Consider the following 13,472-nt stretch of genomic DNA (forward strand, 5'->3'; position numbering starts at 1 on the left):
ATAGGTACGGGGCTTTGTGTTGCGGATAGCGGTAGACTGAAGAGATAAGATAATATAACGGAGATCAGACCACGCATGGAGACAGTGGGTAAGAGAAAATAGCAGCTGTGCAGACGATAGAGGCAGCACAGACGCTGCAGTGCATATCTGATAGCGAGCTTGTTGGCCCATCATAGGACGGAAGCTGCAATATTTACGAAAAGATTGAGCAGACTATAATTGCATCTTGTGTAAATTTAATGGCGGTGAATCTTGCACGAAAGTATGTCATCAAACACATCACTGCATTTCACTGTAGCACTGTATAAAACCGATCTTCAATTTGTTCAAATTCACTGCTCTGATACTTTATTCTCTTCTGCTTTCGGTCGCTGTGGTTGAAATAAATTGGAATTTGATACAATATCTGGAAAGTCACCGAGAAATGTATATTTTACCATCATGTAGAAGCATAAATTAGACTTACCTTTTGTCTCCAGTGCTGAAGAAATAAATAAAGACACCAAATCCACTTTGTTGCTGCGTAGAATTATTTATTAGATTCACTTTCAAGAAAGTAACGTCAAACTTAAAGCGAATTTGCGAAAAAAAGGATTTCTGCTCGACCTTCTGCGTGAATGTAAAAAAGCACCGGCTCATGAATATTCATGACAGGGGGTGCGGCATGTGGAGTGACGTCACGTGCGTTCACACAAACAGACATTCTTGGCTCATTATAGGAGTAATACAAAGGAGACAATACTAGATAGACGTAACTATACCAAGCATAAGAGACGCTTAGAGCGAGCCTGAACAAACCGAGACATAACGTACACACGAGGCAGTACAAATGAGAAGGTACAAACAAAAAAACACATTACAAACAAGACGATGAAGAACCCATCATTGAATTTTGACCCTGAATCGTGACTAAAAATCAAATAGCCTAAGAGAAGATGAGGGATATATCATTATTTGCCAAAGACTTAAGTTAACGTTTCGTGCCCCTAACTTTCCTGCTGTTTTTTATAGCGTTGCACAAAACATTGAGCAAGCTGGTTGCCTCTGTTTTTTCATTTACAATTATTGAGCTATTTCAGTCAATCGCGACCCATTGTCTGAATCGAGTACAGGACTGAGAGAGATGTCCCGAGATTTGACTACCTTCCCGTCCCATCTTTCCTGGACAGCCCAGCCCGAAATTATGGGAATTAAACAGGCGATGTAGGAAGCAGAGGTGTGGACTCGAGTCATGTGACTTGGACTCGAGTCAGACTCGAGTCATGAATTTGATGACTTGCGACTCGACTTGGACTTGCATAACAATGACTTTGTCCCACCTATGAGATGTGGACTCGAGTCATGTGACTTGGACTCGAGTCAGACTCGAGTCATGAATTTGATGACTTGCGACTCGACTTGGACTTGCATAACAATGACTTTGTCCCACCTATGAGATGTGGACTCGAGTCATGTGACTTGGACTCGAGTCAGACTCGAGTCATGAATTTGATGACTTGCGACTCGACTTGGACTTGCATAACAATGACTTTGTCCCACCTATGAGATGTGGACTCGAGTCATGTGACTTGGACTCGAGTCAGACTCGAGTCATGAATTTGATGACTTGCGACTCGACTTGGACTTGCATAACAATGACTTTGTCCCACCTATGAGATGTGGACTCGAGTCATGTGACTTGGACTCGAGTCAGACTCGAGTCATGAATTTGATGACTTGCGACTCGACTTGGACTTGCATAACAATGACTTTGTCCCACCTATGAGATGTGGACTCGAGTCATGTGACTTGGACTCGAGTCAGACTCGAGTCATGAATTTGATGACTTGCGACTCGCCTTGGACTTGCATAACAATGACTTTGTCCCACCTATGAGATGTGGACTCGAGTCATGTGACTTGGACTCGAGTCAGACTCGAGTCATGAATTTGATGACTTGCGACTCGACTTGGACTTGCATAACAATGACTTTGTCCCACCTATGAGATGTGGACTCGAGTCATGTGACTTGGACTCGAGTCAGACTCGAGTCATGAATTTGATGACTTGCGACTCGACTTGGACTTGCATAACAATGACTTTGTCCCACCTATGAGATGTGGACTCGAGTCATGTGACTTGGACTCGAGTCAGACTCGAGTCATGAATTTGATGACTTGCGACTCGACTTGGACTTGCATAACAATGACTTTGTCCCACCTATGAGATGTGGACTCGAGTCATGTGACTTGGACTCGAGTCAGACTCGAGTCATGAATTTGATGACTTGCGACTCGACTTGGACTTGCATAACAATGACTTTGTCCCACCTATGAGATGTGGACTCGAGTCATGTGACTTGGACTCGAGTCAGACTCGAGTCATGAATTTGATGACTTGCGACTCGACTTGGACTTGCATAACAATGACTTTGTCCCACCTATGAGATGTGGACTCGAGTCATGTGACTTGGACTCGAGTCAGACTCGAGTCATGAATTTGATGACTTGCGACTCGACTTGGACTTGCATAACAATGACTTTGTCCCACCTATGAGATGTGGACTCGAGTCATGTGACTTGGACTCGAGTCAGACTCGAGTCATGAATTTGATGACTTGCGACTCGCCTTGGACTTGCATAACAATGACTTTGTCCCACCTATGAGATGTGGACTCGAGTCATGTGACTTGGACTCGAGTCAGACTCGAGTCATGAATTTGATGACTTGCGACTCGACTTGGACTTGCATAACAATGACTTTGTCCCACCTATGAGATGTGGACTCGAGTCATGTGACTTGGACTCGAGTCAGACTCGAGTCATGAATTTGATGACTTGCGACTCGACTTGGACTTGCATAACAATGACTTTGTCCCACCTATGAGATGTGGACTCGAGTCATGTGACTTGGACTCGAGTCAGACTCGAGTCATGAATTTGATGACTTGCGACTCGCCTTGGACTTGCATAACAATGACTTTGTCCCACCTATGAGATGTGGACTCGAGTCATGTGACTTGGACTCGAGTCAGACTCGAGTCATGAATTTGATGACTTGCGACTCGACTTGGACTTGCATAACAATGACTTTGTCCCACCTATGAGATGTGGACTCGAGTCATGTGACTTGGACTCGAGTCAGACTCGAGTCATGAATTTGATGACTTGCGACTCGACTTGGACTTGCATAACAATGACTTTGTCCCACCTCTGGTAGGAAGACGCCTGCCTACACGACCGATTAAATGGCAACAAGTTATTTGGTGATGTTCCGTTGGCAGTGGTGAACAAGGACAATTATTGTAACAAAAAAACTCAAGACACTCAATTAAATTGAAAGGGGAAAAAACATCTAAAATAGACAATGTTTTGGGTATGTCATATGATGAAGGGTCATTGCCCGAAACGTCACCTATTATATATTTGGTTTAACACGTAGGTTTTCGCGATATATTTGTTTTACAAAGTTCCTAGATGCAGACCCTGATTCAATTTCACAATCGTTACAGTTGATGACAAATGGGATAACAGACAAAAAACACTTTTGTAAGCGACATTACTGCATTGAAGTTGCACATTAATTTTCAATTTAACGGTCTGTTGTACTTTTGGGACACACCTTGCTATTAAGGATATTAAGACTAGCTCTGTTATCCCCTACATACTATCTCGTAGAAATGCTGAGCAACCTGAGGCAATGCCAATGTCCATAACCAAGCGCGTATTCGCCGATCCTCCATGAAATATCCTCCACATTTCAACTTGTCTGTACGCAATGAATCTGTATTTAACCGCCAGCATCAAACATCCTACACAGATGGAAATTGGCAATAGTCCACAACTGGGGTCACCCCAATCTCACTCAAAACCATAGACCGCAGAATGCGCACTGCCTGCTTAAATCATTGGCTGGCAGCAATATCAGATATTCACCAGGCTACGCCTGATTCCGTCCAGACTCATTCACCAACCTCCAACGGACCAGATACACGTTGTTGGTCAACTACCAACCATACGAAAGAAGCAGGCTGGTGCCAATATATTAGCTCCTTTTAAACATGGTATTATTACATTCTATTATTTTAAGGCTGTTATTAATATGCCATATTCATGCTGTTATTCCTAGCTATTGAGGATGATAATTATAGCTACTATGAAGATAGCACACTTGGCTCAATTTTAAGACTGGCACTATCAGCTCCCTGAAGGCGTGTTCTATTAATTATTAAGGCTGGCACAATGAGTTATTAATGCTTGCTTGGCACGCGATGTGATGATGTCAAAAGCAACAAGCCTTAATCCTCATGTTCATTACACCACTGCAGAACCTGCTCATTTTAATCTGAACCAACTGAGAAGAACTCCACCTCCACTGGAGTTAAGTCCTTTGCCAGGAATTGTTCCTTTGTTTTGAAGGGATAGTGCCGAGTAAGTTAAACACTATACCTCCACCCTCAACACCCCCCCCCCCCCCCCACACAAACATTTAAAATACTATCCTTTTGCCCGTAGATTGCAGTAAATCTGAAATATGCAATAGATGAATTGTTCAGCTCATGATTATTAATGATGGGGGTGCAGGAATTCATATTCTATGGTTCTTTCGGTAAAGTCACGTAAATAGAAAAAATAAAGATGAAAATAAAGTGAATAAAACATTTTTTATTCATTTTCTTTATGTATTTCAACGCGACCTTCCTCTGCGCAAGTGTAATAATCCGCCCACTCATTAATATTAATGAGAGCGGGTGGGCCTCATGTGGAGTGACGTCACGCGGGGGCTGGGTCTCATTTGGAGTGACGTCACGCGCGGGACACACGCATTCTTGGCTCATTATATTAGCAAATACACCCACACTATCGCTCTCAAATCTGTGCCATTTACCAATGCATTCAACAAAAAATACCCTTTCAACAAAGCATCCTGAATAAACCGGAGCTTGTCAGACAGATCTCGAGAAGCTAAGCAGTTTAGAGCCTGGATAGTTTTTGGATGAGCACGGTTGGCAATGTACGGTGCGAAAGAAGTTCAACAACAGCACGCAAAGCAAGCTGCGAGGCTATGTTGTGGGCAGAAAATCAGTGCCGCTACATCTTTTGTTGTTCGACTTTGCTCCAACGTGGAATTCCTCTCCACTTCCACCCACCCGTACTGACCAGCGTTGTGAAATATGGCCAGTGCCGGCGTCAGGTTTACATATTTTCTAAATTAGACGATTACACCGCAAATGACTCAATTGGGATAATACGCATAGCAATTATCGCTCACTACTGGCAGACTAAAGCCACATGTGACCTGAAAATGAGACTATCCTGGTCTCTCGAGTTCTCACCTGGTTATAAATAAACTAGACTTTTTATGGCAGCAACATGCAAACTTGTGGCCCTTTAATTTGTGATGCTGCAACTCACTTTGGTGGGCAGTCAACAGAAGCGACCATCCTAGTCCCGCCATGAACACGTGGAAATTCACCATTGGAACCTCATTTGCCAGTAAAAAAAACATGATAATTGTTGTTTTTACCCTTCTATCTGGCAACAAAACTGACACCTTTTTTACGAGGAGTCATGTTTGCATAGACCACAATACCTGCAGTCATAATGCAAAAAAGAAACATAACTCTGATAATGTATGCACTGTCCTTGAAGTTGATTGGTTCACACCCGAGACAGCTTTCCTTAGAGCCTAGTCTCATATGGGTTGGACCAGATGACGCCAAAAGGCTCTAAGGAAAGCTGTCTCGGGTGTGGACCAATCAACTTTATTGTTTTATTTTTATTATTTTATTATTTCCCTTCTACGTGACTTTACCGAAAGAACCAAGAAGATCAATTATCGGTACTAAGCACGCACGTGCTGACCCCTCCACCCCCCCCACAGCCCCTCCCCTCAGCAACCCCGCCCACCTCTTCCCACACACGCGAGCCCAGTGGGAGGAGGTGGGGGCTGCGCCTGCTGATTGGCCACGCGGCGAATCGCACGTCCACGTGATTTTTTTTGACAATCGACCAATGGCATGTCCTGGGGGTAGGGGTTGTGGGGGGGGGAGGGGTCTGTACGTCACGGCGGCCATCTTACTACGGGAAGTCGACGTCACCACACAACCTCACGGCAGGCGTTGGATGACGTGAGAAGCAGCGGCACCGCCCCGTCATCCAAACAAACGCCCTGACCCAACATGGCCGCCGAGTTGTACTCGCGCAACAAAAAGTGCGTCGCTAATGGGGGATTGAGAGGGGGGGGGCTCGCCGCGCCCGCCCTCCCCCCACCTATAAGAGGGGACGCAGCGCCCCAGCTCAAAGCGGAAGCGGCGTCGTCGTCCCCCCACTCCTCTAGGCGCGTGTACTGTGTTCCTGCGCATGCCTCGCATCCACCTCGCATCCACCCACCCACAACCACCCCCCACCACCATCCACAATCACCACCACCCCCCACCACCACCCACAATCACCCCCCACCACCACCCACAATCACCACCACCCCCCACCACAACCACCCACCCACCACTCGGCAATTTAGCAAACCTCGCCTCGCCACTCTTGTCACGAAGAAGGGCCGTTGCCCGGAACGTCTCCCCCCCCCACCACCTTTCATCGCCGCTAGAATATTTGTCGTCGTCGTCGTTGCTTAATTCCCTTTTGTTTCAAGGCGGCGTTATTGGCGAATGTGTTTTGAGCATTTTTTTTGTGTTTGCCGAGGCGTCAACCACCACCACCGCCACCAATATCCAACGCTGTGCCAACAACAACAACAACATTGTTATTATCGCATACAAATCGACGACAAACACAATCTTGTAGTACAACAACAACAAGGGAATTGTAAGCACAAAAGGAGTAGGGTGTCTTGAGAGCGTATGATGATATGTAGCTGTTGCGAGACATGGCGACTCCGGTAGCAGGAGGAGGAGACGGCGGCAACGCTTGGCGCTGCACCATTTTGTGATGGAGTTGTTGGAGCGGCGTTCCTCTCCGCGTCGTCTCGGAGATTCTCTCGCCTCTCCTCGTTCTTCCTTCCCATCATCTTCCTCCTGCTCGCAACCAAAGCCGGCTTCGTCGTCTTCTGCTGATGCTGCTGATGCTTTTGGACCACAGCCTCCGTCTTCGTTTCAGCTGCTGCTGCTACAACTGCTACTGTCGTTTATCATCATCAGTGGCGGTCGAGCAGAAGGATTCGGTTTATTTCGTTAAATATTCGTCTAAGTATAGGTAACGTAGACGTGATGGCGAGGCTGGTAGACGAATAACCACCGAGACAAATGCTGTGCTCCGAAAACACTGGAGCGCGTTTCTGCCGAGATAAGGAAAACAAAGAGATTATTAAAATAGGCGCGATAACAACGCAGGCAATGAATTAATAAAAATGTATTTATAAACCCGGGCGACAGTCCACCGAGACTCATGCCTGGCAAAGGTAGTCTTAAAACAGTATAACAGTTTTACAATGGTGCTAGAACACCACTGTGGAAGCCACAATAACATCAACACGCTGCGAGCCAGAATCCAGTTTCCATGATTTCTGCCACAACCAATTTGCCAAATCGCACCTCGGCGCCACTGCCGTGGACGACCAAGAACCAGAAGGTGCACAACAACAACAGCCTGCTGCTGCTGCTGGTGGTGGCAATAGTGGTGGTGGTGGACACGAAGGCCGAGCAAGCTGCCTTCTGCCCTCCCATGGCGAACTCCAGCCACTTGCTGCTGCCCCAGCAGCATCAGCTGCTGGGCTTGGGTCTCCAGGCCCTCCCTCTGCTCGCCGCGGTCAATGGCAGCTTCCAGCAGCTGGGCGGAGGCCCTGCCACGGCCACCACGGCCGCCGTGGCCTCGCTGGCTAAGATCTCTTCGCTGGGCCTCATCGTGGCCGTGGGCGCTGCGGGCAACTTGCTGGTGGCCTTCGTGATCCTGCGCGAACGCAGCTTGCGCAAGGTGCCCTACTACTTCCTCCTGGACCTGTGCGCCGCCGACCTCCTGCGCTCCCTCGTGTGTTTCCCCTTCGTGCTGGCCTCCATCACATCGTCACCTGCGCCGGTGACGGCCGCTGCTGCGGCTGCTGCGGTCGTCACCTCGTCGGCTTCGTCGCCGGCCTCGTCCGTGGTCTCCTCCATCTCGATCGCCGCGGCCGCGGCCGCAGCTGCAGCCGCGGCCGCCGCTTCGTCAGCCTCGTCAACGGCGCCTTCCTCGGCGGCTGCTGCTGCGGTGGCCGCCGCGGCCTCCTCCTCGCTGTCGTCGTCTTCGTCGTCGTCTTCGTCGTCATCGTCGGCGGCTGCTGCGGCCGCGGCGGCCTCGTCGGCAGCGGCCGCCGCGATGTCGGCCTCGTCCTCCTCCTCTTCCTCGTCCCCGTCGTCCTCGTCTGCGTGGGGCTACGGCTCGCGGCCGTGCAAGTATCTGGCCTTCACGAGCGTCCTCTTCTGCTTCCACGCCGCCTTCATGCTCTTCTGCGTAAGCGTCACGCGTTACATCGCCGTCGCTCACCACCGCTTCTACTCGAAGCGCATGACATCGTGGACTTGCGCCGCCATCGTGTGCATGGCCTGGATCCTGTCGGTGGCGATGGCTTTCCCGCCCGTCTTCGACGTGGGCACGTACGCCTTCATCGCCGAGGAGGGCCAGTGCACCTTCGAGCACCGCTACTTCAAGGAGAACGACTCGCTGGGCTTCATGCTCATGCTCGTGGTCATCGTGTTCGCCACCCAGGTGGTCTACCTCAAGCTCATCCTCTTCGTCTACGACCACCGCAAGATGAAACCCGTGCAGCTCGTGCCGGCCATCAGCCAGAACTGGACATTCCACGGCCCCGGAGCCACTGGGCAGGCGGCGGCCAACTGGATCGCCGGCTTCGGTCGAGGTCCCACGCCGCCCACCCTCGTGGGCATTCGGCCCTCGGCAGCTGTAGGGGCCGGCGGTGGAGGTGCTGCTGGTGGTGGCGGAGCTGCTGCTGGTGGTGCCGGTGGAGGAGGAGGAGGTGGTGGTGGCAACGGCGGCGGTGGTGCTGGTGGTCAGAACAAGCGCCTGCTGGTTCTGGACGACTTCAAAACCGAGAAGCGGCTGGGCAAGATGTTCTACATCATGACCCTGCTGTTCCTGGTGCTGTGGGCCCCCTATGTGGTTGCGTGCTATTGGCGAGTGTTCGTGCGTGCGTGCAGCGTCCCACCAGCCTACCTGAGCGTGGCCGTGTGGCTCAGCTTCGCCCAGGCTGCCGTCAACCCTTTCGTGTGCTTGGTGTCTAACAAGGAGCTCAGGCGCTGTCTGTATAGCGCCATCCCATACTGTCGCAAGCCGCGCCTGCCACACGAGGCATACTATGTCGTGTGAGAGCCCTCGCTCCGGTGTGTGTGTGGTTTGGTGGTGGCGGTGGTGGGCTTTGTCTGGGTCCCGTTGTGGGCTTGTCTTTTTTGCCACGCGCAAAGAGATCAGCTAGCCCCAGGGGTGATGTGTCGGTGATCGAATATTCGAGAAGGTAATGGTTGTCCCTTAATATAAATTTGAGGGGGGGAAATAACATTGGAGGGTAAGCTGATGGCATTTCTGACCCCATGTGTGTGTGGTTTTTTCGCAGAGGCTTTTAACGTGTAATCGGGCAGACTGGATAGGTTTCCACTTTCAGAGAGCAGTCAGGCCTGTTATTAATGCTGCTTAGTTGCTGGATGTTATTGGCAAGTGCACTCCCACCAAACAGTGGAGGAGGCCTGGTACGTTCGTTGGTGGGTTTTGTTTACGTGCGCATTTGTTTTTTTTAAAGATGGGGCATTTTGATCGTGACCGAGATTGGGATCAAGGTTTGTGTGGTGGGATGTTGAAAAGCTGTGGGTTAGATTTAGGTTGGAGGATCGGTTGTTGTGGGGGTTTTTTTTTTACGTTTCTCGTTTTTGCCTGCAATTTGAGGTGGTAAGTTGATGATGGTTGAACAACTGACCGGGCAGGATTTGTGAACAGAGCTCGCAAGAGAAAAACTCGCCCTTTGTACAGCATCATGATTCGTTTCAGTTTTTTTAATTCATGTTATAATCAGCACCTTCGCGATAATGTTATTGTTAATGCGGTTCAGTCTTAATTTATTCTATTATGCATATTGAAAGAAACCACTAGAGTATTTTCTTTGAATACTTATTTCTGTAATGGTGCAGTCTCCATTTGGGTGATGCACATTTTTTATTATCTGCTGCTGTTTCTACTTGTTTTTTGGGATATCCATGTATTTTATTTCGTCTCACTGTCATGACCTATTGAGTGCTTGAGTTTGTTGTGCGAGTATGCATGCTTTTCATTTAAAATCGACAGTATTAAGAAAACGCTAACAGATGCTGCAGAAAAGCAGCCAACTAAAACATCGGACATTCGACGGCCTGTGCAATTATAATAATGATTGAAAATTTGGAAGGGGAAATGTACGGAGCTGACTGAAACAAGAAAAAAAAACCCCATCAAAGGTGGCCACGGGGGTACACCGCTTTGATCGACAACCTTCCGTATCCGACTGTGCATTACGGTGACACAAGAGCGGCAGCTTCAAGAGACGGAACACGGCAACTGTAGTGTTTGGTACGCTTTTGGCAGAAGGTCAGTAATTAAAACAAAGCTTGTCCCAAGACACTTCGAACGGCAATTTCATCAATGAACTGAAAACAGGTTGGTGACGGGGAGTGGTGGTGGTGGTGGGGGGGGAATGGGTGTGAGATCGCTGCAAGAAACCCAAGCCTGTTATTTTTTTGTAATTCTTTTTGGACACGCGCCCAAGCAAGGCATGCATGTATGTACGCGTGCACGGTGGTCATTGACAGCTCTCCTCGTGACACGTGTGTATATGTGTGTGTGAGCGAGCATTCTCTCCCTGGCAGACATTCGCTATGATGCACTGCACAATCAATGTGGTGAGGCTGTTCGCCGGGGCCATTCCGAGGGCCCACCCCCCCCATCTCCCCTAGTAGCGCGCATGCGTCCGTGACATCGTTCGGGCAACCGCACTTGAATGACAATTGCGGTGGCAACGCTCGCCCTGTTTTGTAATGAATAGACGTCGTCTCTGGGACGGGAATTAACGGACGGTGCGCCGTGCAATCTTTAAAAAAAAAACGCGCTTCTCCCAATGTACTTTCTGAAACGAAACAAAAAATACTGCCTTTAAAACGTGTTGGTTTTTTTTTCTCATGCAGTCACAAGTGCCAAGAAGCGGACCACGAAAATGGGAAATCGTTATTGTACACATGGATTAATTTCTCGCAGCTTTGTAATGTACTGTACATATCCCCCTGTAGCTATATTCTAGAGAGGAACAAGATGTGCTCGTATGTGTGTGTGTTCGACAGTCAATTTTTTTTTTATCTCTTCGACTCTTAGAAACTTAAGGGTTCCTTATTTTTCCTGTTGCATATTTTGAACATTTTCAAAGGAGCAAATGTGTTGCTGTGATTGATACGTTAAAAGGTTACTTGGACACGTGACTTTGGTTGGATCTGTGTGGGGAAACCACAGGATCCATGCCCTAAAGATTCATGATGATGATGATGATTTAAGCGTAATTTTTTCTCCTTTGTATTTTGGATGTCTAAATACAAATGATTGTTTGCACAGAAAGGGTGTGTTTGAGATATAAATTATGAGCTGCTACATTCTTGACTCTTAGGTGACTACATTGTGATTTTTTTTCTCTATGTATTGTTTTAATGTGTTATGGCACCTGTGATATGAACATTTCACACCAAATCATCAAGTTTATTTATATTTTAAGGGCTCTCGATTTTTCATGACAATTTTTTGTATTCATATTTTTGCATATATCCTTGAACATTCCCTGCTGCGGCCTGGCATCCGTAAACAAAAAATTGTCATTGTTTTCAACAAAATAATGTGCATTTATCATCGGCATATCATTCACATCAAGGTAAGCCTGATGCTTTCACGCATCTTGTACTATACAGTGGGTACATATAGCACTTGATTCCAATAGTTCTTACATCCCCTCTTCATTCATATAAAACTATGAACTATGAAAATATTTTTATTTCACCAGATGAGGCCCACTGAGCTATATAGCTCTTTTTCATGAGTGGCCTGGCCACAAATGATAGATCAACGAAGTGGGTATCATGTGGAAATGTATAGCAGCAGCCAAAGTCTATTAATGCGTGTTTCGAAATGGAGGAGAACATCTAAACTCCAAATACTGTACAACAGGCGTCAGGGTCGGAATCAACACCCACGACCTCCTACGTGCCAGGCGAGGGAGTTAACATCTCGCCACTGTGGCGCCCCAAATCTCCTTCCGAACATCTCCATTATCGGCATCAATTCATCAATCAATATCAAATCTAAATGTTCACAATACACGCTTTGAATATCGGGTGCAAAGGTAGATTTTTGTTTTCTCCCCATGTGTACGGTTTATTTTGTCATCCCTCAAGGATGTGGAGGCCTTCAGCAATGGATAAGCTCATGGCCGGTGATGATTCTTTTTAATTTATCGGGCAGTCTCACATGGCCCACTTTGTTCACTCGAGGCCGCTGCATTAAAATTGGGACGATTGATTCTTGAATTAAATGGTAATCCTAACTCGTGACAATTCGTAGAATCACGGGAGGGTTGTTTGGGTGGGTGGGAGAGAACAATCATTAACACCGCTGCTTCCTTCCCTATCGAGCGCTTCGTGTGGCGGGTCATCCCTCCCACTCCCATGCCTCCCACTCCCTATCGCCTCTCATCCCTTCTCTTGTCTCCCCGTCCATACCTGTAGCGCCGCATTTCACTTCGTGTCGTTTGCCGCCACAAAACGTTCCGGCGTGATCATTCCGTGGGTTGTGAAACCGCAAGCAAGGAGGAGGGAAAAGTCGCGGTCGTAAATTGGCCGTGAATTGATGACTCTAACTCCAGATTTGGTCGCTTGAAGAAAATACAAATTCAAACGAGGCGCGTGTGCGCAACGGAGGACGGGAGATGAAGGGGTGGAGCAATGAGCGGCCCCCTTTGCCAAAACGAATTGGCGCGCGCGTACATTTTTTTTCGTGATCATTGATTATGGGTGTCGGCCCGTGCCAAGGAGATCTTTATTGAAGTGGAACAGCTGTTGGCAATATGTTGCGGAGCGGCCATCTCCGCGGGGATGTTTTGTAATTTTTGGAGGTATTGTGTGAGAAATACTGCGTAAAAAAAATGGTTCATCCTTTATAATTACATTAATCTAGGTGATAATAATGCCTAATGAGTGCCGATTAAGGATTCGCTTCGCTGATTTCGTGAGACTGAATGAAACCCATGTCAGATCTCAAAAGCTAAGCGGGGTTGAGCCTGGATAGTAGTTGAATGGGCGTCCACCTTTTGTAAAACAGGTGTAAACTGCTGCGGTGCTAAATTGTCGGCACAAGACGGTGTAGCATAATCAGTTATTGTACTGTACCAATAACCCAACGTCTATGCTCCCACCATTTGCCAACCAGAATTCTGAATTGTGCCAACATAACCCCCACGGATCCACACGACATCGTTAGGCCCACTGTTCG

The 13,472-nt window shown here is 47.9% G+C and overlaps 1 protein-coding gene across 1 annotated transcript; it reads left to right on the forward strand.

The window, feature by feature from the left end:
- Positions 1-6,301: 6,301 nt before the first annotated feature.
- On the forward strand, positions 6,302-11,594 carry GPR85 (G protein-coupled receptor 85). The gene has a single exon (XM_078598847.1). It carries the CDS (start codon positions 7,494-7,496, stop codon positions 9,291-9,293), a length of 1,800 nt encoding a protein of 599 aa, XP_078454973.1. The 5' UTR covers positions 6,302-7,493; the 3' UTR covers positions 9,294-11,594.
- Positions 11,595-13,472: the final 1,878 nt, after the last annotated feature.

This window comes from Lampetra planeri, chromosome 11 (genome assembly GCF_965212315.1).
Source record: "Lampetra planeri chromosome 11, kcLamPlan1.2.h2, whole genome shotgun sequence".
Lineage (NCBI taxonomy): Eukaryota > Metazoa > Chordata > Hyperoartia > Petromyzontiformes > Petromyzontidae > Lampetra > Lampetra planeri.

Excerpts from the sequence above, each read along its gene's own strand:
- GPR85 (XM_078598847.1), top strand. The coding sequence starts at position 7,494 with ATGATTTCTGCCACAACCAATTTGCCAAATCGCACCTCGGCGCCACTG.